Source organism: Fukomys damarensis, unplaced genomic scaffold, assembly GCF_012274545.1.
Source record: "Fukomys damarensis isolate Sample0158 unplaced genomic scaffold, DMR_v1.0_HiC HiC_scaffold_17, whole genome shotgun sequence".
NCBI lineage: Eukaryota > Metazoa > Chordata > Mammalia > Rodentia > Bathyergidae > Fukomys > Fukomys damarensis.
This window is the reverse complement of record NW_022900929.1, coordinates 17,102,902-17,128,435: the sequence shown is the minus strand read 5'-3', so window position 1 is coordinate 17,128,435 and position 25,534 is coordinate 17,102,902. Positions and strand designations below refer to the sequence as shown.

The 25,534-nt window shown below is 44.4% G+C and overlaps 1 protein-coding gene and 1 long non-coding RNA gene across 3 annotated transcripts in view; one reads left to right on the top strand and one right to left on the bottom strand.

Annotated features, from left to right (window-relative positions):
* Cux1 (cut like homeobox 1) overlaps positions 1–25,534 on the bottom strand; it is a 353,130-nt gene that overhangs the window by 247,075 nt on the left and 80,521 nt on the right. For both annotated transcript variants that reach the window (XM_010618936.3, XM_010618935.3), the window contains exon 2: positions 23,325–23,435. In XM_010618936.3, coding sequence (XP_010617238.1) covers positions 23,325–23,435 — 111 coding nt within the window. The remainder of the gene's footprint in view (positions 1–23,324; positions 23,436–25,534) is intronic.
* Positions 17,820–25,534, top strand: part of LOC104858664 — a 15,858-nt gene continuing 8,143 nt past the window's right edge. The window contains exon 1 of the long non-coding RNA XR_779192.2: positions 17,820–17,891. This is a non-coding gene — a long non-coding RNA (uncharacterized LOC104858664). The remainder of the gene's footprint in view (positions 17,892–25,534) is intronic.

Sequence of the window (25,534 nt, the reverse complement as noted above, 5' to 3'; positions counted from 1 at the left end):
ACTAACAGAACAGGTTGGGTTGACACAGACTTACAGGGAAGATGTCCCCAATACACAAGCTTACCAAAGAGCATGACCTATGTCCCTGGCATAGGCTATAGGTGCTTTTTTATAGCAAAATGTCAAGAACAGTTATCTTGGCATGGCAATATTAACTGAATTAGCCCATATTATCTTAATCATGAGATAACTTCTCCCCCATTTTGAAAAAGTGAAGGGGTGCCTTATACAGACAGATTTCACACATCTTGGGCAGGACAGCACAATATTCTCTAAGTTTAGATGTAATCAATAAAAAGCTGCTATTGTGTCTGAGAATGTAGGAGCATCAACTATATTTTCATACATTATTAATTCATTTGTTTAATGATATTTGTTAGGAGCCCATGTGGCAGATACTGGCAGCAATGAAAATCATATTCTGAATCTCCAAAAGCCAAAAGTTTGGGTCTGTGCCTGCCTGGCAAGCACAAGGTCCTGAGTTTGATCCCTAGTACTAAAAAAAAAAAAAAAAAAAAAAAAAAAAGGCCAAAAGATTTCACTAAAACACCTAATCAGTGCTGGTTTTAAACTTTGTATTTTAAACAAACACTGTGCCCAGCCTACTTTGGGCTGCATGATTCCTTTGACTCTGAGTGCCTCTGGGTCTCCCTTCTGTAATCTGCAAATGACACACAAAGATGGCCCAAAGGATGCCTGAAGAAGCTCAGGGACCAAGCACATTGGCACAGGATGCAGCTATCTGCTGGTCAGCTGCAAACGAGTTGCTCATTTTTCATGCACATAGTGTGCATCCTTGCCAGGATGGGGGCAAATTTAGATTCTAGCAGTTCCAGTGCAGGGCACAAAAGATGTGACCTCAATTATTCATCATTGTCATTATAGGAAAGATAGATCTCCATTCAAGTTAATGGAAGCACAGAGAAGTTACATGATCTACCAGCAGCCAGTGGAGTCAATCTCTGCACCCAGGTCTATATGGCTCAGAAGTCTGCACTGCTCCCTCCAACCCAGGCACCAAGGGCTGGAGCATGCAATAGGAGCAGTGGATGGTGCGGTGTGAGTTGCCCTTACAACAGAAAAGCCGCCCTTGACTTTGGGTGAACATGTCAAAGCAGAGACTGGCCTATACTGGCCTTGCTTTCTGTGGGGTGGGGGCATTGTGGACTACTGATGGGCCACAGAGAAAGGACATCAGGGAGGGAAACCTGGGAAAGTGGGTCTGGTAGGGAGACATACTGCTCACTTTCTACCCCAAAGACAAGCAGCTGGCAGAGTATCTAGTGACAGAACGTCTCCCTTTTATAGCTAGCTAGTTGGTATGGAGCCAACACTGCCTGAAATGAACATCATTTGAAATAACACTGATATAAGATGAGATCGAAAGACACACCTGCAGAAACTGGGCCTCCTGGAATGAGAATTCAAAAGAAGTTTTGTTCCATTTCACTTATTCTGTGAAAGCAAATCTATGACCCAATGTGTCTGAGTTACAGACAGGCAGCCTCCCTGCTGGGAATTTTCCTGTCCTGGCTGTGACACTCCACCCTGTGAGCTTTGGGAGTAGTCTTTTTCTCCCTGAGTCATACTTTTCTGGAACCTCTCCAACCCTTGAGTGGAACCTGCAATACCCTAAAAAGGTAGGTGAGCGGTGCTTCTAGGATTTAAGCATCTTTCTCCACCTACTGGAACAGAAGTTGGTACGTTTCTATACAAATGAATGCAAAAACAGACCTGGGAGACAATGTGTACTGGCATGTTTGATAATTCTGCAGCTACACCCCTGACTTAAAAACGGGGAGAGAGAAGGAAGGAGGGAAAAAGAAAACCCTTTCCCTGGTCTGCAGTTTAACAAGTTGTTCTTAGCATTTTCTGCTCTTTTAAGGTTTGTGATCAACTCTAGAACTCATCAAAATACCCCTCAGAAGCCACATACATGTCCAGAGGCTTAAGTGAGATAAATAAAAATACAGAATTCTTCAAAGAATGAATCTATCAACTAGTTAATATAATAAAGGCTTCATCACTGAGCTGTGATCGCAGCATAAAACGAAGCAGACTAAGTTCAGGAATGCCAAGACACTAAAGCTACTGGATGAGAGAGGAGGCAAATCTACTCGCATGCTCAATTACCACACTGCAACTGCCAAACTACAGCCTCAGTAAGAGAGTTCAGTGGCTTGATGAAATAGATTAAAAGGAACAGAGCCCACTGACATGTTTATTTTTTCAAAGAGTTTGCTTCTAGTTAAAAAAAAAAAAAAAGGAGCTAAATCTTCTATTTTCATCTTTCAGATTCCCTAGGAAGAGTGAAGAAAGTAAGATACCCTGCCCACCTCTGAGCAGGAGGTGTGCTCAGTCAGGGAGAAAGGAACCCCCTGTGCAAGATCTGTGGCAAATGCAGGCTAGGGCCAGAAATTCTCTACCTTCCCTTCATAATAATCTTCTAGAGCAAAGAGTAAAGAGAAAGGAGACTCTGGCAGGCCTCTGGGGGTCCCCCTCCCAAGAGTAAGGGAGTCCGCCAGCTCTTGCAGCCTGTCAGGAGCAGAGGCTCCAACAGAGCTAGGGTGAGAGGAACAAGCTGCCCCCTCTGGCTGCTTCCATGGAAACGAGGTCAGCCCAGCAACAACAAGCTCCAGCTTTAAGAGAGCCACCTGCCTCCAGGAAGCCCAGCCTGCTGCCCTCTCCCTTTGGACTTTTCACATTTACAGTTTAAAACAAAACGTGTGGAGCTGCTGACCACAGGGGAAAAGCAGACCCTTCTGATGGACCTGGCCCCACTAATGGATTGGTGTGTGACTCTGGGCTTCTCTAGGCCTGAGTCTTCTCTGGTATGAAACAGAATTGGTTACTGATTGCTAAGAGACAGCTGTGACAATATCATTACTCTGAGGCATCCTTGGGCCAGGCAGGGGTCTGGATCAATCAGAGAACATCTGCATGCAACAAGTGCCAACTGTGGAATACAGTGTAATTTGCTCAACCAAAGATTTAGGAGGGTCTCAGAACTTACAAGTTTGATGGGAAATACATTCGCATGGAATGTGGGAGGACAGAGGAATCAGCAGCAATATAAGGAAAAGCAAGAGGAGCATCTTTTGATAATTCTGAGCAGGACTTCTGGTCTCACTGCAGAGCTGCTCCCTCAGGGACCCATATGCCCACTGCGAAGGAGCTGGGACTTCATGAAACTTGTCATTGGGTGTGCTTCTCTCACCAACAACATACAAACTTTCCCCCCTCATGTCATAATACGAGAAACTAGGCTAATCCTAAACTTGCCAATCCTAAACCACCTCCAGGCGGGCCGCCCCATTAGGAATGAGGATCAGCAGGCCATGCAAATGGAGGAGCGCTCACAGCAGAGTGACCAATGGCACTTAGCAAGGAGAGAAAGAGAGGTGACACTCATCGGAGCATCAGGCAGGGTGAGGCTAGCCATGTTCAACCATGCAGTTGACTTCCAAATGCAACATGAATATGCAGGAAGCCAGACTCCAGGTGCACAAAACACACCTCCTGTGACTACACTTCGTACACTGAAGGTTTGCAGCAGCCTGATGCTGAGCAAGCCTATCACGGCAAGGCTCTAACAGCTCAAGTCCGTTAGCACTTTTTAATAATAGTGTGTTTTTAACTCAAGTATGTAAATCATCTTTTTGGATGCGATGTCATTATAGGCTATGGAGTAATGTTAATGTAACTATTTTTTCCTAGTGCTGGGGATGGAACCCAGGGCCTCCTGCATGCTAAAGAAGCACTCTACCACAGAGCTAATGTTGATCCCTTAAATACAACTTTTTATTGTCTTTATTTTTATATTTTATATATTTATAGTACTAGGGATTGAGCGTAAGACATTTGCACCAAGCTATATACTTTTTTAAGTTGCCCAGGCTAACCTGGAACTTGAGATCTTCCTGCCTCAGCCTCCCAGAGTGCTGGGATTACACTCGTGTACCACTATGCCCAGCTAAATATAACTTTTATATGTAGTAGAAAAACCAAAAAATTCATGTGACCTGCTTCATTTTAATCTGCTTCATTGCAGCAGTCTAAGGCAAAACCCATAACCATTCCAATGACTGTACTATAAGAGCATTTATACGACAACCTGGAAAATGCAGAACTATGGGTATGAAAAAGAGTTCAGTGGTTGCCATAGGCTGGGTGGGGGAAGGACTAACTACAAAGAAGCAAGAAAAAATTTGAGGAGACAGCTGTGCTATGAATTCTCCTAGGAATTGTGGCGGAGGCACCCGAATGTTTACAATGGTAAAATTCAAAGTAGCAGGCACTTAAAGGGAGTGCAAATCTCACTTTTAAAAAAAGCCTCTGCTGAGCTGGGGATTTAGCTCAGTGGTTCCTCTGCCTGACTCCTAGGCATAAGGTTCCGAGTTCGATTCCAGGTACAAAAAAAAAAAAAAAGCCTTTCTTTGCATAAAAAACCAGTTTTATACCACTATCTCCATACCAGTTCTAAAAAAGGAATCAGAGTACAACCAGAAAAGATCCAAACACAGTTATCAAGCATCCTCACTGACATCATCAGAGGCGTTAGATTAGGACATTCACTACCACAGTTCACTTACTTGACCTTCTCACAGTTGTTTTTTGTTTTCCCTCAGGGAGAGGAGGTAAATGTGTGGGCAGAGAGGAATGAACAGCATCTTCTCATCTGAAGATTATCTCCTCTTATTCACATAGACTGCTGGTGCCCTCTGCACTCAAACCTGCTAGCAAATACTAGTGAGGAAGAAGTGAGTTAACCAGAAAATGACTGATGTCACTAATGGAAAAATCAGGAGCCCAGCCTGACTCAGGGCCCATGGGGCACACCATAGGAGGCAGGGTAGGGAAATGGGAGAGCCCTGGCTCTGTGCTGCCACCAACACCCCATCCTTCTTGGACAAGCGTTTCTAAAATTCCCTGTCTCTATGTCCCCATTTCCACAATCAGAATCTCATACCCACATACCTGGACCAACTCTTTCTACTTTCTGATTTCTGTCTGCCTCTGCCACCAGAAGTTATGCACCCTGAGGGTAGAAATCCAGTGTCAAGTGTCCTGCTCACTGTGCAGCTAAGGGCTAGGGCAGTACCTGGCACACAGGAGCCCAGGACATGGAGATATTTGTGCATGGATAAGACATAACCACCACTTCCTCATTTCCAGAGTGCACCATTTCTCACCCAGTCTCTACAACTGTGTTCCAGCTGTTCCAGCTCTATCTGTTCCCTACATATCCATCTTCCACACCACAGCATAAGCAGCAATGATTCAAACCTTAAACTGACTGTGCCTCTCCTAAATGTGTAACCGCTGCCACCTGGCAAGGCCTCAGAGTAAAGCCCAATTTCTTTGGTTTCACTCTCCAGCAGGAGCCTGAGCCTCTGGATTGTCCTCTGTCCCATCTGAACTATTCACTAGGCCCAGGGTCCTACATAATTCCCAGAGCCCTTTCTCTTATCAACATCCACTGAGCATTACCCTATGTCTTTATTCCTTAACACTGATTTTATGTCCATATTGTGGCAATGTCCAGTCTTCCCTGCCCCTAAGCCAGTGTCCTGCCTGCAGGACACAAGGCTGCAAAGGGTTCCTGGAGTCTAGACTTTGTCTGTCCATGCACCACAGTCTCCAGGTCCAACCTATCCCTGCAGTTGTCATTCAGGTGCCCTCCACAGTGACCCTCTCCTTCCCCACCTCCTTCCTGCTCCCCTTCCCTACTTTACTCTTCTCCCCATCTCCTCCTCCTCCTTCTACTGGGTGAAGCTGTTGGCAGACCCTGCTGTACTTTGGCCAGGACTGACGAGGCAAACCCGTGAGTTTGCTTTGGAAAGGAGTTAACAATGAAAACTGGAAGACATCTTTGGGACAATAAACATCTCCCTTTTCCCTTCTCCAGTCTCTGGCACAGCACCTTCCTCTGGTGGAAGCACTTTCTGGGACACAAATGTGAGTCTCATGACCACACGCTAGTGGGCTAGGACAGTGAAGGACAAGGACGCACACAAAGCAGGCAAAGGTGACTTCACAAGGTGTCACAAAAATGCATCTCCTATCCACTGAAAGCTGCAACAGAGTTTTTTAAAGTGCTGGGATTCAACCTTTGTAAAGTAGGAGAGACTCTTGACACCTATACTTTCCTGGGGAATAAATAATCCCCCTCAAACTTTCTAGAAACAAATACAAAAACAAGAGGCACGTTTCGAATTCAAACAAAATGAGCCTGTAATTGTACAGGGTTTCCAGAGCAATGGAGCCAGGATAAACACCTCTGATAATGAAATAATAATGAAAATAAAGACTCTTTTAAAAAAGTCTTAAAAGGAAATGTTAACAAAGGCAAGGCTCTGGGTTTGATTCCCAATACCACAAAACAGAACAGTCAAATAAGCCATATTTAAAATAAACAAAAAAGCCCATAAAACTGTCCTCAGCACTCTGGAAAGCTGAGGCAAGAGGATCTCAAATTCAGGCCCAGCCTGGGCAACTTAGCAAAATTGTCTCAAAAGATAAAAAGGGGGCTAGGAGTGTAGCTCAGTTCAATCTTAATAATAACGTCAGCAATAGCAACAACAACAACAAATTAAAAACTTGTCATTACTTTTAATCTCTAACTTGGGAGGAAGATACACTTTTAAACTTATACAGCACAGCTTGACTTACAGATCAGAGAGAATGTGTTAAATTCTGAAAATGTGCCTGACACCCCAACAACCTTGAAACGGTAATGTGCATCCTATCTCACAGAGACCGAGGCTACAGACTTTGACAACTACGGATGCTTCTTGGGGTGAACAATTCCTCTTCTGATTGGCTGATGCTATTTCAAGGGCTGATAGAGACTCTATATAGAAATGCAAGTACCAGCTGACAGTGTGGGGAAGGAGGAAAGAGGATGGGCCAAATATACTAAACTTCCTGTGAGCTTTCAATGATGTGTTTGGCTTTTTAATGACTCTAGAGTCATTTTAAAAAATGTTTACAAAAAAAAAAAAACAGAAATGATTTCTTTTAAATCACTTCAAAGTAGTAATGCTCTAAACGTTGTTCTAACTTAGGGCTGAAGACATAGTGATTATTTTCAAATGTCTGGTTAAAAATCAGAAAAGGTCTCAAAGGTTAGCCACAAGTATGTGAGTGAATCCTGAACATTTCTATTTCTGTTCAGGAACCAGAGTGGAGTAAATGAATGAATATATTCAACTTCGCTTTGTAAGTAAAGCAATCAACTGCAGTTACATTTTTTTAAAACTACTAAAACAAAGTTTTATTGGTGTATGCAATGTGAAACCTACTGAAAATGACATAGAAATTAGTATGACCATAATATCAGAGTAATTTGCTTTTTCCAGTTTTAATTAAAAAAAAAAAAAGAAAAACCATAAAGTCTATTAGGAAATCAATGACAATTGGCAATGTGAGAAAATGAACTTAATACTGTTTGCCTAAGGAAACTGTAAATAGCCAGTTCCAAATTCCTTTTCAAAAATCCAGTTCACTATTTAAAAAAACTCTAAAATGTCTACTTAAGTATAAATACTAACAAAGGCTCTATATTTTTTTAAAGCCCCTAGAACCCCTGGAATAATGTCTGCCAACTAAAACACCTACTATGAATTTAGTAATGGGTTATGCAAACATAAATTACATGGCCAGACATTTTAAAAGGAAAAAAAAGGTGATTTATTGACGCATTGGAGACACAGCAGGATAGAACCACTATTTCAATTTTCCATATATTCCTCAACACTGCAGATGTGCTAATGTGAAAAGAATTTTAGGGTAAAATGGATTCTCACCTCTTCTGGTTCTACCGTATCAGTTTCTTTACTTAAAACTGGTTACCAGTGAGTTCATTTCCCGCACTTCAAATCAAGAACATTAATATACAAATGTTTTATATACATTCAAGTAAGAATGGATTTGTTCAATAGAAATGTATCTTAAAATCTTATTTCAGAATATATTTGTATATAAATATCACATTCTGTTATCTTACAGTAGCAAAGTTAAATCACAAACTATGTTCTTTACTAGTTCAATGAATCTGACCATATTTTTAATTTCTTCATCTCTATATATACATATTCACTCATCACTTTTTCTTTCCTTTATTGTGGCAAAGCAATCATTTAAATAATATGTGAACTACTTTTCATGGGTTGTTTCTATACAAATAAAAATATACTTGTCCTGTACTTTTAATTCAAGGAAATAGAAGCCATCACCCTTCTCTGACTAGGTCATGGGAACAGAAGTGGGCTGATGGAAATCCCTAACCACACATTCACAGAGCACGAATCTTCATTTTTCTTCACTTTGCTTCACTAACAGTCATTTTCAAAGCACATGTAATTGGTTGAACAAGCAAATCCCCAGAGTGAGCTCGAAAATACTTTATTAATAAAGAAGGCAGATTGCAAATGTAAAGGTAGAGAAGCAGATTCTGTGTTCCTGGCACTAGGAATTCCTCCCCATTGGAGGGTAATGTGAATACACACACACACACACACACACACACACACACACACACACACACATGCACGTGCGCGCATGCACAATGTGAGTGTGCCTGGCACTTTTGATTATGTGAACACACCTGACCCCAGGGAAATAGGCTGAGACCAGCCCCATATTTCAGACAAACCAAACAGCCAATAGACAGTAATGGCTTTAAGCTACTGATGACCTGGGCCAAAGATGAAGCAGCACTTAATCTTCCAAGGGAAATTGTCAATGTTAGGAGGCCCCAAGCTGACCTTTTGCCCGATCTTAATCACAGCCACCTATGATAACAGAGTGGGGTTTATTTTTATGCCTGGCTCCAGACTAAAATGATCAATCCTTCAATTTTGACTGTTTTGTCTTTACACAATGAACCAGCATAAGTGGATTCTATGTAGAGTGTTCACAGAGGGAACAAAATGCACCAGAGAATCACATCTAAAACAACTCCATCCAAACTCAACACTTCATTAAGCCTCTTGAAATCTGCAAATTCAACAAAATTTCAATAAAAATCCATTTTAAAGTTTCATTTAAGAAATAAGAATTTCCAAAGTGGAAGTGAATGAAGGATTCTGAAAGTCACACAGGCGGCTAGATGAAGCACCCAACACAGTCCAGATGATGGTGGAGAGCAGGAAGCACAGGGTCTGTCTCTACCAGAGGCTCAGAGATAGCAGAGAAAGCATACTCAGAACCACAGGGGTCAGACCAAGAGCCTAGAAGCACAGTGTGATAGCTAACAGCGTACTGAGATGTACTGAGCTATAGCAGAGAAAGCATACTCAGAACCACAGGGGTCAGACCAAGAGCCTAGAAGCACAGTGTGATTGATAGCTAACAGCGTACTGAGATGTACTGAGTGTCACTTGCTAGAGAAAGGCAGACTGGATGATAAATGGCTCTGGGAGTGATCAGGGGCTCTTAATGGAAAAGGACAAAGTTGGAGCTCCACCCATCATCATCCACATGAATGCATCACAGGTCCCATGAGGAAAGCAAAACCCAAACACTGTGGAAAGGTAGTTCAGGAGGTGCCAATGACCTCTACACCGGAAAGACTTCTCAAATAAGACAGGAAAAATAAACCACAAATGGAGAAAACTTGGGGTAGGGGTGGGAGCGTTCTACCTGCATGAAAATGAACATGTTCCATATGACCAACTGGAAGAGTAAGCACGGAGACAAGACACGTGGTAGCCTGGGAAGAGATATTCACAAGGCATGCTCTCAACAGGGTACAGATTCAGAGTGTTAGGAAGGCACAATGGGGTAGAAAGGCAACAGATGGCCTGAGAGAAAAGAAGGCAAAGGATATAAGCAGGAAATGTACAAAAGAGGACACTGTACGCAGGCTGGTCTCTGTCCAGAGGGTGTTTACCCACAGCAGAAAAAGGGAAACAGGAAGTAAATAAGATTCACTTCACACTTCTTTAAAGAGCAAAGGCTAGCTAACCCAGAGTGCCAGCAAGGATGTGGCCAGACAGAATGGGGGACTACAGAGGGAGAATGGCACTCAGCTGTGCTGGAGAGAAACGAGCTGGAGACACCATGCCATGCTGACATCATGACTCTGTGACCAGCAATGGCACTTCTGGTGTTTACTCCGGGAAGAGCCCTAAAATCCCTTCCCAGGATGCACCCAGTGATAGAATTACAACCACCAAGTCTCTTTTGCCATCTTAGTCAGGTGCTGTTTATGCACACAGCAGGATGCCATGTTGCAGTTTAAATGAATCAACTAGATGCACAAGCCCTCGGGGTTCAATCTCTAGGCAGAGATGCTGTGTAAAAATAATAAAAAAATATTATTATAACAACACATTTTATGACTGCATAAACACTGTTATGAATGCACAAAGCATAGAAATGAAACATCAATTTTAGGATGGTGTTTACATATGAGGAGGAAGAGGGTGGGATGGGATAGAAGTGAGTTTTTACCTGGATATGTAACAGTTTACACTGATTTGAAGAAAACCAGGCATCAGAAGCAAAGTGTGAAAATGTTAAAAAGTCAACCCAATTTATAAGAAAAGCATGGAAATATTTGTTTTTTTACATGTTTCAGTATGTTAGAAATATTTCATATTAAAAATTGAACCTCAATACATGGTGTTGCATATAAACTAACTACTCACTACGCATGTGTTTACATCACTACTAGTGTGGCCTCACATGGGCCCATGGCTCAGAAGCGGAGGTGGTTATGTTCCCCAGGTCTCCCTACTTGATCATAGCTCCTTGAGAAAAGTTTTGGGGAGAAACATGTTTAGGGCCTGTTGGATATACAACTTTTTTTTGAACACAAATGTATCGTACAACTTATGAAAACAAATTCTCATGGCACAACACAGAGGCTAGAACAAGAAATGTGGGCTCCCTGCAACCCCTAACCTGAGTCCCCCAGTAAGAGCTGAGCTCTCAAGTTGGGGATACTGAAGCAGGCCCTCTTTATAGAATTCCAAGAGCAGTCAGGGAATAGATGAATAAATAAAGGGTCAAACTGGGGCTCCAATCAGCCTGCTGGCCTACATCAAGGGCCTTTCAAATGTAACGTGGGGAGCTGCAGCTTGACACTGCCTCCTCCTGATGCAAACTGCCCTCTCTAGAAGCAGTCTGAATTCTTTTTCTCCTCCAAACATACTGTCTGCTGGGAAGCTGGGCGGGGATGGTGGCAGTGGCATGTGGCCAGGACCCCTCTGTAGCAACAGGCAGCTCTGGAAATCCATCCTGTTCAGCAGCCAGCTCTGCACGCCAGAAGGTGGCTATGGCTACAAGACTCTGTAAGCGCTCCCCAGGGACCTGCTCTGGCACAGACCCACGGTCAGCTTCTCTGGATCTAAAAGCCCCTGCCAAGCGGGGTGTGGTAATACAGGCCTATAATCCCAGCACTCTGGAGGCAGAGGCAGGAAGATCACAAGTTCAAACCCATCCCAGACAACTTAGCAAGACCCTGTCTCAAAATATAAAATAAAACAAGGCTAAAGATGTAGCTCAATGTGAAGGCCCTGGGTTCAATCCCCAGTACCAAAAACTAAACAAAACACTACTGCCACCTTTGCCACATCTTGGCTGTGACACCTGTGAGAAGCTACTTCCTCTCTGGGCCTCAGTTTCCTTCTCTCTGTGATAGAAATAAACAATGTATCTATTGCAGAGAGATAAATAGAGATACTGTGAGTTATACTGAATCAGTTAAAGCATTCCAGTGTTTGGGATAGTGTAACCATGTTTACCATCCAGCAAGTGCTTCCTAAATGTCATCTGTTGTCATAAATTGCACCTGCCTCATCCCTGAAGCTGCCAGCACTTTAGAATAAGGGGCTTTCCTGGGCCACCCCTTAATCAGTGAATACCACCTGCCCCATGAAAGACTCCTGCTAGGAAAACCTCGAGTTGTAAGGGAGGCCAAGCCCGTTAGAGCAAAGAGCTGTACCTGGGTTGTGGGCCCACAGGAGGACCAACAGGTAGGCTCTGGCTCCAGAGGCCATGGAATTCCTGGCCACAACTGGCCTGCACACACACCTCCTCTCAGATCCAATAGCAGAGGTGACACATGGCTGGCTCAGATCACAAACTGAGCTGGCAGAGGCCGAGCTAGAGTGAGGCATTTAAGTGTTCTGACTCCCTTTTAAATCCTTCTTCTACCAGGTCTTCCTGGTAGAGCACTGGGCCACAAACAAAATCATCACATTCTGGCAAGCTGGCCCTGATGCTCCTTTATAAACTTATTTTTTATGCAATTCTTGCTTGCAACTAATGACCAAAAGCCAACACTAATCAATAATCAATGGTCCATAATGGACCAGTCTAGTCTCCCATGCCTGCCCCGCCCCCGACCCCAGCCACAGAAAGATAAAGACAACAGACCTAACAGCCAGTGGAATTTGTCATCCAATGGTCTCTTTCCTGACTGACACAATCTCAAAATGGACAGGGAGATTTTCTTGGTGTTTGGTTTACAATAAATCCTGTAAGTTAAGAAGTATTGTGGGGCTACTGTCAAATTTTAGTTCATACAAAGTGCTCCTCCCTGAGTCTACTCACATTCTCCTTTAAATGTGTGCTATTTCAAAGCAATGCTCAGAAGCATTTTGTTTCATAAACTAATAGAAGAGGAACTGTTTACAATCCAGTGAGCATAACCTGACTTTTGGTACCTGAAACAGTTGCTCAGAGGTTACAGCTTACTTAGCCTTGGGAGTCTGGCTGCTGGGTAAAATCCTGGGAGGCAGGTGGCTTAGGCTCTGTTAAATGGCACTAATGACTCCACCTCCTACAGTGACCTACAGACTCAGGGTAATAGTTGCAATGCACTTAGCATAATGCCTGGCTCTTAGTTAAATAATAAATACTAATAAGTAGTATGCCACAGTTTCAACTAAATCTTATGGCTTTCACAGTTTAGCCATTATACCCCAAAAATTGTACTTATGAGGAATTTTTTTTCCTTGCAGCACTGGGGATTGAACTCAGGGCATGTGCATTGAGTTGTATTCCCCAGTCCTTTTAATTTTTAATTCTGAAACAGGGTTTCACTAAGTCAATATGTTGCTGAGCTCAAACTTGTGATCCTCCTGTCTCAGCCTCTAAGAATGCTGGATCACAGGTATGTGCCTCCACATCCAGCTTCAATGAGGGTAGAAGAGACAGAGAGATTTCTTCTATACCCAAGTTATTATTACCTCCTATAGAGAATATTCTTCATCCAAAGTGCAATCCAACTGAGGCTATTGACCAGAAAGACAGGTTACGGCTACTTTCAAACAACAGCTCCAACGAGATGGTCCAGCAGCAAATACTTCCACTCTGAACAGTTAAAGTAATAAAAAGGAGAAAAATGGCAATCTAGACCCATATGAAAGGTAAAGATTTTTATTTTACTAAATCTATTTAAGTCTTCAGTAGCAACTAGGGTCTACTCGATGCTTGGGTAGATTTTTTTGTTTTTGTTTTGCTTTTCAGTGTGCATATAAAGCTTTAAAATCTACTTTGGACACAACTTCTCCTTCCAAGAGAGTTGTTTTTTTAAATAACATACACACAGCATGTCATTCAGTTATCGAGTTTCTATGACTTGCCACACCATTTTGGGAATTTTGCAGCAGTTCATCTGACTCATGGTTCCAAGGGAACTGTCATCACTCCCATTTTTTGGATGAAAAAACAGAGACACAGAGAGTTTACACTGCTCAGCAAGGTCTCCACCATAACTCCATCCCACATGAGTCTCATTACAGTCCTTTCCTTTTGACAGCTATTGAGCTCTCAGATAATTTGTCTGATGCTTAAAATAGTGCATCAGAAACTGCAAGACACATGGAGGAAGTGACACGCAGCTCAGGAAGGAAAGGGAATGCCAGCCATTTGGATGGCTCAGCACAAAGCTGCAGGGGCCATCAGGCAGTGCTCACAAAGAGCACAGGTCATAGGGTGGCCCCCATTGTCCCTGATCCAAGTCCCACCCACTGATGGCTCTGACTGCTGCCAGCGACACAGACTCTTTGCTGATTACCTACACATTCTCCCTCAAACTCCAACTCAGTCCATGAACTAAGCCTTCGAACATGCAAGTTCAATGGCAACCCTGGTTTTAAGACAGAGAGAGACATAACGTGATGCCTAAAAGATAGTATGCTAAGAGCCAACAAAGACTGGGGACCCTTCTGCTAAACATCTCCTCAAATTCATCAGCAATGGTTACAGAAATCTACACAGAAGGGTGTGTGTGTGTGCGTGCGTGTGTGTGTGTGTGTGTGCACGCGCGTGCGCGCTTGGGGATAGGAACACTACAAGGGGTGTCTTCCATTCTCAGATTCAAATATCTCCCTGGGTCTGTGGAGTACTCTCCGCCTACCCATTTACTATCACATAACTGCTTCAGTTCTTATCTGCACCTGAAACAAGCCTGTGTGTCATCTGTCTGCCTGGTCAATGTCTGCCCACACCTAGTAGAGGGGCAACTCTAAGCAGTGGAACTTTCTTTCTCTTTTGTGCCTGTTACAATGCAGTACTTCAGGTTGTCTGTGGTCCTTACCATGGGTTTAGCACTGATTGGAGGAGAAAAGTGAGGGAGGACAGAAGAAAGGAAGAAAAGTAGTTACTGAGTACCTACTATATGCTTCATATTCTTGAATTCATTTCATTCTCTTAGCAGCTGATATCACACACTGAATTTTCCTAATTGAAAATTCAAAGTCCCATATGCTCCAAGATACTCCAAGATCCTCCAAAAGTTTTGGAATTTGGATTAGGGATGATCAGTTGGTAAAGTCTAGAGAAATATTCTCAAATCTGAAAAAGACTCCAAAAAATTTTAAACACTTCTGGTCCCAGGCATTTTGGACAAAGGATACTCAACCTTTATCAACGCTTTTTTCTTCAGTCTAATGCTCTTCCAACTGAGCTATTTCAGTCATATCAACCCTTTTTTCTTACAGGAAGGAGGTCCAAATGAGACATGGTGGTGCATGCCTGTAATCCTAACTACCTGAGAGGTTAAGGCAAGAGGAATGTAAGTCTGAGCCCAACCTAGGCAACTTAGTGACACTTTGGTGGTGCATGCCTGTAATCCTAACTACCTGAGAGGTTAAGGCAAGAGGAATGTAAGTCTGAGTGAGCCCAACCTAGGCAACTTAGTGAGACCCTGCCCCAAAATCACAAGTGCAGCTGGATTCAATCCTAATGCTGCAAAAAATGGGGAGGAGGTCCAAGTTTCAGGATGGTTAGTGACTTTGCCCAGGGTCACTTGGCCTGAACATCCATGCTGCCAGCCTGGGACTAGACATTTACATCAAGGACCTTTTGAAACCTCTTGCAGAGTGTACTGTTGCAAATGAAGGACCTGAGGCGAAGTTTCTGTCCCAATACAGCTGACAGGGGAGCTAAAATTTGATGACTGCATGATATACAAAAAACAGTGAATTATTCTGCTCTTCAGGCCTCCATGGCACCCTCTCAGATATGCTGGAGGTTGTTCTAGAATGTGGGGCACAACGCTGCCACCCACCACTTCTGTCAGGAGCTGGACTAGGCTAGAACTGTATTCATTACTCTGTCACATTCAAGGCAGCTTCTCCCCTAGGGACTTCTAAGAACTGAGAAAATAACTTCTTGAGTTGATAAATTGGCTCATCAAGTTTAATTGGTAACTGTTAAAAGTTCACTTTTAATTTTAAACTTTTCTAGTTAAAGTCTTATAACTTAATGGTGGGTGATACAGAATGATTAAACAGCCAAGTTTATTATGTGAGCTTTATAATTTTGATACTGAGTGGCCTTTTGTCAACTAGGCTGCCACTGCAGAAGTGAAAATTCACAAGACACTTTCCAATGGGGAGACTCTTTGGAGCAGACAAGAATATAACAGATTTTATAAAAAAGCTGTCCAGGGATTCCCCAGACCCCCACCAAAAGACAGATTTCTAACAGATAATGGCTTAATTGAAAAATGACTTACATATGATTCACCCTTTTAAAGTGCACAATTCAGTGGTATTTAACAGGTACACATACGCGTGCAACTATGATCACTGTCTTACTCTAGAACATTTTTTATCATCCAGATGAGAAACCATACACTCACTATTAGTCATTCTCCCCTACCTTCCTGCCCAGCCCCTGGCAAAAGTAATCTATTTCCTGTCTCTGTGGATTTACCTATTTTAGCCGTAGAAAGTGAATCATGGCATTTTTGTCTCATTTCTTTCACTTAGCATAATATTTTCAAGTTTCATCTATGTTGTAGCATGACTCAAATACTTTATTCCTTTTACTGGCTGAATAATGTTCTATGATATGCACTGAGCACATTTTGCTTATTGATTCACCTGCTAGTGGGCATCTAGACTGCTTCTACATTTTGGCTATTCTGAATCATGCTGCCGTGAATGTATTTGTGTTTTGGGGAGTGTTTTTACATACCTAGGAGTGGAACTGCTGAGCTATAGGGTAATTCTATATTTAGCTTTCTGAGGAATTGCCAAAGTAAGACAGTTCTTAAATTCCTTTATTTTATTTTTTACTTTAGACAAAAAATTATATAAAATGAAGCATCAAATAAAATTTTATTTATTATCTCCCTGTTTGGGAAATGAATCTTATAGAATGACATAATTAACATTTTAAAAATTTCTTCTGTTTTTTAAAAAAAGACTCCTGCGTGAATGCTATTAACAGGACAGGACATCTCATGCTGCAGTGACTCAGTATCCATGGGACTGAAGGTACAAGACACAGCCCCTTGAGGCTGAGAAGTGGGAGAGAGCGACTATGACAGAGCTGATGAATCAGCAGAGGGGCTGCACCAGCTTCTTCATCCCCCCAGACAGGCAGCCTGCTTATGTAGAAAGGTGTGCAAATAAATCCATGGCATTGACCACTTGTGCCTCTGTCTTCCAGCTTAAGAGATTTCCTGGCCACAGCTACCCTTCACCAAGGGGTCATGTTTAGCAGGACACAACTAGCCAGTCCTCTTTCCTAAAAGCCATGGTCTGTCAAATCAGTGCTGTGGATCTTCAATGTAGCCAGCTCAATGGGCACAAGGTGACAAAGGAAAGTGATGCTGGTGTGTGTACTACGTTGCATGTGGTGGTCTGGGACCAAAACAAATATGAAGCCTGAATGGGAAACTCAAGTCATACAGGCCCTTATGGCCTGGCAATTTGTTGAAAACAAGAGAAGCACTGAGAGTTTGGCAGTACATACACACACATGTGCATATATGTATATATGCTGGTTGGCAGTTTGAAAAGCATCGATGTGGCATGTAGCCCAGTGTGACTATGTCGTTCTCCTGAGTACATGCCTCATCCAGGATCCCTGCAGGGCCTGGACACCCTTCAGGCACTACCCAGCCAGCCCCATAGCCTGTGTGACATGTCCACTGGAGTGGCCACTTTATTTTAAGTGACTCTTTTTCCAGACTTGAGTCACTCCTACAGCATCTATAAAAGGCTGCTGAGGAGTGACTAAATGCACTTGGGTCCTGGCCATGTCTATATATTACTGCTTCCACTGCCTCCCCTTCCTTTCTCCCAGGGAGTGGGAGACACATCTTAAAGTCCACAGTATCTTCCTATTCTTTGTCTTCCTCACCTCCACAGAAACTAGCTGCAAAGATGTATGGCAGTGGGCCCTTTGCTTTGCACCTGACCTGGCAAACACTTACCTCCTCCTGATCATAAAGAGTAGAGGCCCCATCCCAGCGCCACCTTTCAGAGTCCAGAAGGCACTGGAAGATCTATTCATTGTGATGATGGCACATGATGTCATTCCAAGTGGTCTCTCAAAACACATCCAAAGCCTGACTTTTTACAACTGTTGCCCAAGCAGTAAAATCAGAAAAACACTCCAAGCCCAAAGTAGAGACCAAGGTAAGAGCTGGCACTCAGAAAATAAAGCCAAGGAGTGACTGTTATGTCAGTGCTACAGAAAATACACCCTGTCACAATTTGGGCACTCTGGGGCAGGTGGAAGGCCATGGGAGTTGCGACTGACATCACACTGGGCTCACCTGCTCTGGGAGAGACAGTAAGGAGGAAGAAGGTCTTCCCCTAAGCCTGACTCCCAGGCAGCTGGGCCCCATATAGTCAGGGCTAAAACTGACCTCTGCTACTGACTCCAGGAGCAAGGGAAGGTGACATGAAAACATCACGTGTGGTGGTCAGGACAGATGCAGGAAGCACAGATACAGACTTCGAGTTCCATAGACCAGGCGTCAGTAAGATTCATGCTCCAGTGAGCAAGAGATGTTTAGGCAAAAATACACCAGGGATTATCAAGGACTGCCCAGTAGGGCAGCCTGGCTTTCTGCACAGCAGCAGAATGGCCCACTGCCAGGGAAACAAAAACTACCCAAGAGAGCCTTACAAACAAATATCCTAGAGACAATCTAGGGCAGAGCTGGACATGCTGACATGACCAAGATGTACCCTGGGACAGTCTGATGGTGAAATCATGCCCCTAAGAATGCCATTCTCCCTCCTTTCTTCAGGGGAGGATAGTTCTCCCTGAACAGCACAGAAGCAAAACAAAATGAAAAGTATGCCCCAGGCTCTTCTGGGGGCCAGCCCTGTGCAAAGACCACTGTGTGGTAGTCAAGCAACACCCTCCAACAGTACAGTCCTGAGTCAAGGCCCATGTCACAGGAGTGATGAGGCATACACCTTGGGACACTCGGCCTTCAACCTCACTAGCCACTCTGCCCTCATATCTACCTACAGCAGAGTTAAGTGAGCTCTACTGCAGGTCAGTGTCTAAGACTCCACTCAAAGAGCCTCTGCTACACGGAGTCATTATGAGGCAGGCGGCAGAACCACTGAGCTAAATCCCCAGCCCACGGAGTCATTGCTCATCTCATGGAGGAGTTACTAAGAACACAGCCTCAGCAGCCAGACTGCCTGGATTCGAGTCCCAGGACAACCAAGAAGCAGGAATGGGACCAAACTTTGATCTGAAAAGCAAATGTCAACAAAACCAAATGGAAAAGCAAGAAAAAAGCAATTCCTAGGTAGAAAATTGAAACCCTGGAGCCACCCTCTTGTGATACTTGATGAGAAGTGACTCAAGGTTTCAAGTGCCTGTGGTCTTGCCTATCCATAGGCACCCAAAACCAGGAGGCTACTGGAATCATTATGGCAGGACCATAGAGTTCAGCCAGAACCTTGGTCAAAGAAAGAGAAAAGCAGCTGCATGTGGAAGGCTGAGAAGTCTTATAGAGTAGAAGCCAGTCTGTTGGCTTGTACTGGAATACACACTTTTTTCCTTCCTTCCTCTCTCTTTTCTCTTTCCCTTCTCCCTCAGTGCTAGGGATTGATCCCAAGGCCTTTGCACTGAACTACGTTCCAAGAGCTTTTTATTATCTTGAGACAGGGTCTCTCTAAGTAAGTCATTAAGTTGCCTGGGCTTGGCTCAAACTTTTGATCCTCCTACCTCAGCCTCCCAGAGTGTGCGCGCGCATGCGCGCGCGCACACACACACACACACACACACACACACCACTACCAGGCTTCCAGAAAGCTGTTGCTTGCTCTTGTACATTCTATGACCAGGCTGCAGAATCCTTGGTCACAGTAGAGGTGACCCCGTCCCTCCATCTATCTCCTACTCCCCAGCACCCAGACCTAAAGCAAGGACTCAGCTACTCTGCACAGAAGTCTGACCCTGGTGTGTCTCGCTCACCTGTTCTGGAGTTCTGGAGCCCACGCTTCCTCCCTTGCTTATCTTCTCTTTCCCTGGGCATGAGGAAGCGATGGGTGACAGAGGACATGGGGAGGATGAAGAGAAGGAAGATGAGGAGGAGTAGGAGTAGGAGAGGAAAAAGAAGAAGGAGGAAGAAGGCTCAGAAAGCAAAATTGACACTGGGTGCAATGGTACATGCCTATAATCCCAGCTATTTGGGAGGCTGAGGCAGGAGGACACACAAATTCCAGAAGCCAGCCTGGGCAACTAAGCAACACCCTGTCTCAACAATAAAAAAGAGTCAGGGATGTAACTCAGTGGTAGCTACATTCCCAGCAATAACAACAAAAAGGGAGAACTGTTTATCTATACAGAGGGTGACTGAGCCATCTGATTCATCTGGTTTCTCCAGAGAATATTCTCACCACAGCCATAAGAGTTCTGCGGGGAAAGTGCGCAGTCAGGAGACGCCAGCTATGTGATCTTAGCACTCAGCATGAGGCATCGCCCTGTTCTACTGCCTGGTGAGAAAGATAAGAAACTTTTAAGAACAGGGATAGGATTTTCTCCCCAGGGCCAAACCATCTGGTGCATGGAAGGTGTTCCATAAATATTTATAAAATGATTAACTGTTATTATAAACCAACTCTTGGAATACTTTAAGCTGAAACTACCTATATTTGTTCTAGCTTTTTTCAAAGTCCCTCAACTGCCTCCAACACATTATGTAGTGAGTGTTTGAAGTTAATACTAATAATAAATACTCACTGGGCTCTAGGTGCCAGGCTTGTGTGGAGCCCCCCCCCATTTATCTATGCACACACAAGTGCTTATACATACGTGCATGTGGGCACACATAACACACATGTATGTACCTGCTTGTACATACAGCGACACTATGAGCTGGGTCCTGGCATTATATTTTTAATAGATGACAAAGCTGAAACTATGCCTAAAGACACATAGCAAGTGAGTCACCTGCAATAAAACAGGAAAAGCAACAGACCCTAGAAACGTTCCATCATCTATTAGGTTCTATTAGGTGATTATTAATTCAATAAAGAATGAATGTTTAGCCAAAAAATATTTAAATGGCCTTTCTTCGAAAAGGGTGCTTGCTGATGTCAAGAAAATGCATCTTTATTTTTAGAGTAATTAATCTCTTTCAAATTAACCACAATTTTTAGATTTAAAAAGATGCAAGATAAAACTGAAACTTAAAATATTCATTTCAAACAAAAAATCTTCAATGCCCCAGCCATGTCAGGTCCCCTCCTGGGTTCCTGGGGCTCCTCATGCTTGTCAGAGCCCTGGCTAGCCACACAGCACCCCAGCTACATAGCCCCTCCACAGCTTTCAAGGTCCCCTTTCTGCCCCTGCCCACCTGCCCATCTTGGCCCAGCCTTTTCCTCCTAGGCTGGCAGTCTTCCTGGTCACCCTTGAGAAGGGTCAGTCTAAGAAAACATAAACTTTGCTGAGGGACCAAGAAAAGAAAGGGACTCCTGTCTGAATTCTCAGGGTGCCTAATCCTGCATATAGAATTTCCGCAGAAACTACACAGAAAATTTCCCCTCTTCCAGATCAAAAATGGACAGGGACATTTTCATCAGGACTTAACATAAATGGTATAACACCAGCACGTAGATGAACCAGCCTGGCCTGCCCTCCCCTGCAGGCTGTCCTGGGGCAAAGGCCTGGCCCTGAATGGGCCAGCAGCAGGAGAGGACCGTGCCATGACTACAAGGAAGGGATGCCTTCCTGCATAATATACCAATGTTCTTTTAGCCCCTGAGCAAAGCTCCAACCAACCTTCATTTTCACACTCAAATCTGGAAGTACTAGCCATGGGGCAGGAGCCTGCATATGGCTCCCCCCAGGCTTCCCAGAAACTTCCACCACAGGGCTCTCCCCACAGTGGAAGATGCCAAGTGGGTATAATCCTTGACCACTGCACAGGCTGGACCAGCCACACACGAATGATACTTTCATTCCTTTTAGGTTCAACCCAGAGTCCCCTTCTCCATGGAAGACAAAGTCTAAAGGTGAGATCAGAAAAGAAATGCCCCAATGGCATTTACCAATTGGCTGCTTTCCCCTCTAGCCTTTTCTGCTTCTTGTGATTAGGAGAAGTAAAGATCCAAAGTGCATGGCCTCCAGCACATGTCCCTCTTGTCCCTAGTTTCTGAAGAACAGAGCCTGTTTAGGTGCTTAGATGTAGGGACAGGGCTCAGTTCTGTCAATATCTGTCAACCCAGCATGAGACAATGCCAGGGGAGAACACACCTTGCTATTACTAGCCAAGAAGGAGTCCAGACCCTGAAGAAGCACAAGAGGCCAGCTCTGTACTCTATCATCTTTGCAGTAAATAGGACAGACTATGCTTCTTTACCCTCTGTCTGTGGTCCTTCTTCTAGTTTGCTGTGGAAATCCCTGGACATAGGGTCACCACGGGAAGGGTGGTGAGAAAACAGCCAGCTAGTGGTATGGCTAAGAGTTTTCCATGAGATGGACATGAAGAGAGTTGACTGGAGAAACAGACTCAAGTCTGAGAGCCAAGGAAACCACCATTCCCTCCAGCAGGCTTCCACCGAAGTAGCCCGAGACTCAAGGCAATTGGAAGGGGAGGGCTATCCCGAGTACCTAGTCTTCTCCTGTCTTTACTCCTGGCAAGGCCATCTCCCAAAAGACACACAGAGGGTGGTCACCCCAAGAACCAATGTGTATTTGTATTTGGGGTCTAATAAAACTTTTCAAGAATATTTTATCACAATTTAGGGGCATCTGCTCCAGAAAATGGCTTTTCCTCTGAAGATGTTCCACTGTTCTACCTGAGAACCACAGAAAACTTGAGTGGCCTGTGGCAGCTGCAACCCACTCATGTGCCATTGGGCTGGTGGAAGCACCAGGGCACAAGATCTTGGCAGGCTAAATCAGCTGTGCCCCAGAGAGCAATTCCCACACTTGCATACCCCTCTGGAGCTCTTTGGGTTCTCTGCATTTCTTACTTATCTGTGACAAGCACTGAAGAAAATAAGGGACCCTGAAGACCGACTAAAGGGACGCTACTCTAGCCATTCTAAGCATTGGCCTCCCCACACATATTAGAAAAACCAAGAGCAGTAAAGAGCACATTCACAGTGCCCTTTACAGTATATTTCAAGGAACAGAGAGGCGTTTAAAAGGCTGGAGCAGATGAAACGTCTGTTTTACAAGAAGTACTGGCAAGATACCAACCTTGGATGCATGTACCTCAGACACTCTGCTACCCAGCACTGGGGAAGCTGGCCCAGAGATCTTGGGTTCCACAGTGTCCACCAAGACTAGGATGAGCTCAAGGGTCTAACATGTCTGCATACCTGGCCACATGCTCTCATACACCTAGCTTGCTCAATGTCTGCATATGGAATTAGCAGGTGCTTTGAATTTTCTGGACAATCTATCAACCATGACATCTCCATGGCCTATGTGGAGACATGCAATTCGCTCGGATGGGGCAGGGACAACAGAACAAAGAAGAACTTGCCCTGCCTTCATCTGCTCAAACACAAAATGCTTATACGTGTGTTCTGAATATGTCCCAGGATGCCAAGACCTTTCTGAGGGCTCACCGAAGAGCTCTGCCTCACCTCTGGAGTGTTCTTCTTGAACTCTCGGCTCTGCTCAATGAGCCGTTTTCTGGACTGCTCGCTCTCATCTTGCCGGTTCGCCAATACTGTTGCGGTGGCATCAAGTTCTCTCTGTGAATATACACAAAAAGGATAAACAAGACTGTAATTGCACATTCTGCTAGGGGGATCATGTGTACATTTGAGCAGAATGCTGAGGAAAACCCCAGGACCCCAGAGGTTAACAAGCTTGGGCAGAGTAGGGCTGGGGGACAACAGCAAGGGCAGAAAGCACAGTTCATCCACCCCACACACATCCCACTGGCACTGGCCAGAAGAAGCCAAACTTGCATGACACTGGACATGCTACATAAATGACTGCCTATGATGCAAACACAAAAACAGTCCCCTGCTAGAACCAGCTAGTGTCCCCGTGATGTCCTCCCTGGAGCTGCTGCTCCTTGTCTGCTCTTGGCAATATCTTTCCGGTCATTCTCCTAGTTATGGCTCCCTGCAAAACATGAGCATTCTGTTTGTTCTACCAGAACACAGGCCTGGGATTTTAGGCAGCCACAAATATTTACCGTGAGCTCACTTTTTAGGCTAGGCATCATGCTCAGGACCATTAACCTGCTATTAGTTTGCAAGAGAGAACTTTAAAAGACAAATGCCAAGAGTAATTATTTACCCTATCTTGTAAACTATTCAGAAGCACAGCACTTGGCAGTGGCAGCGATTCTCAAAAACATCTAACTTGCCCTAGACTCTGAGGACCACCAGGGCTGGGTCCCCAGAAGAGGACCTGCCAGAGTGGTAGGCTCTGGGCTCTGCTGTACATGGTAACTGACACTCTCAGTAGCCTTGGAAATTCCAGGAGGAGCTGCCAGAAGGAGTTGTTCCAAAGTAGCCTGGGGCAGATGGGCCTGGGATGGTGCTCCAGGCTCATGGCAGGAGCACAGGGCATGTGGCCATCACAACTGACAGGCCTAATGTCTCACTGAACGGCTTCAGTTACTGAGGACAGCAGCTCATTCTGCTTGGGACTCAAGGTGGCTGCTCCATATTGGTGTCCCATATAGCAGGACCCACCACCTTGCAAGGTGAGCACAAGAAGGGCCTAATAAATAGTAACTGAAAGGCCAAGTAGGCCATCCACTGATATCCAGGGTGCAAGTTGAAGTCCTTCTCCACCCACTGCCTGAAGTGACACTGAAGTGACTTCTTTTTGGTGGAAACAACCCAAAGGGCCTGATAGTCCTCCTGGCAAATGATACATTGGTAACACTTTGAGGTGGCCCACAGCCAGACAAGATGACAGAGAGCTGGAACAAACATCCAGTGTGCTGTCAACTTAGAAATCATAGACAGTTTAAAAAGGAGGAGGGACAAGGGATTGGAGGGGAAGAGATGCTACCACACCACACTCTCCTTTTAGTATTTCTGGCATAAAAGCAAATCTTGGGCAAACAAGTCTAAAGGAATAACGTGGGCTAGCATTCAAGAACAGATGTCAACGCTATTGCAAAAAAGAGGGAAACACTGAACATTTTGATAGACCACATTTGAAACACATCCCAGTTAAGAGAAGGCAGGGGAAAAAGAGCAACCAACACCCATGTGGGAAAGTAGGGATAGAGAGAGAGAAGAGGGAGCAGCCACAGATAAGCAGAAGGCTTTCAAAAATATAAACAATCTGGTAAGGAGGAGGACTTAGACATCTATATTTAAGCAGCAGCAGAAGTTATAAAAGGAGGTTTCAAGAAGGAAGGAAAGAAGCCAATATTGAAATATGAAAAAAACGAAAAAAAGTTGATGTTTCATTCCAATCACACAGACACAGAAAACTTGGAGAAAAACAAAACGAGTGCTGAATGCTTTCAATGAGGACCCTGCTGCCTCTACCGCCCACAAAGGCCTAGGACAGGGCCACCCATCAGTGGCATCTGCTGGTTTCTTCAAGTGGGTGAGACACTGATCCAAGACTTCCTACCTAGCAAGTGGAGTGGAGGAAAGGTTTCCAGGGATGTCACAAGAGCACAAGGTCTGCAAGACCCTCTGTTGCCCCTGGCTTCCCATCTACCCCTCTGGCTCTATGGTCAGTCCTAAGCAGATGGGTCAGGAGACCTGAGCTGAACAGGTGGCCTGGTGGAGATAAACCCACCTTGATCGTGGCACCACAGAGCCATCACACCTGAGGCCACTTGCTGCCGGCAGTCGGGGAATGCAGGGAT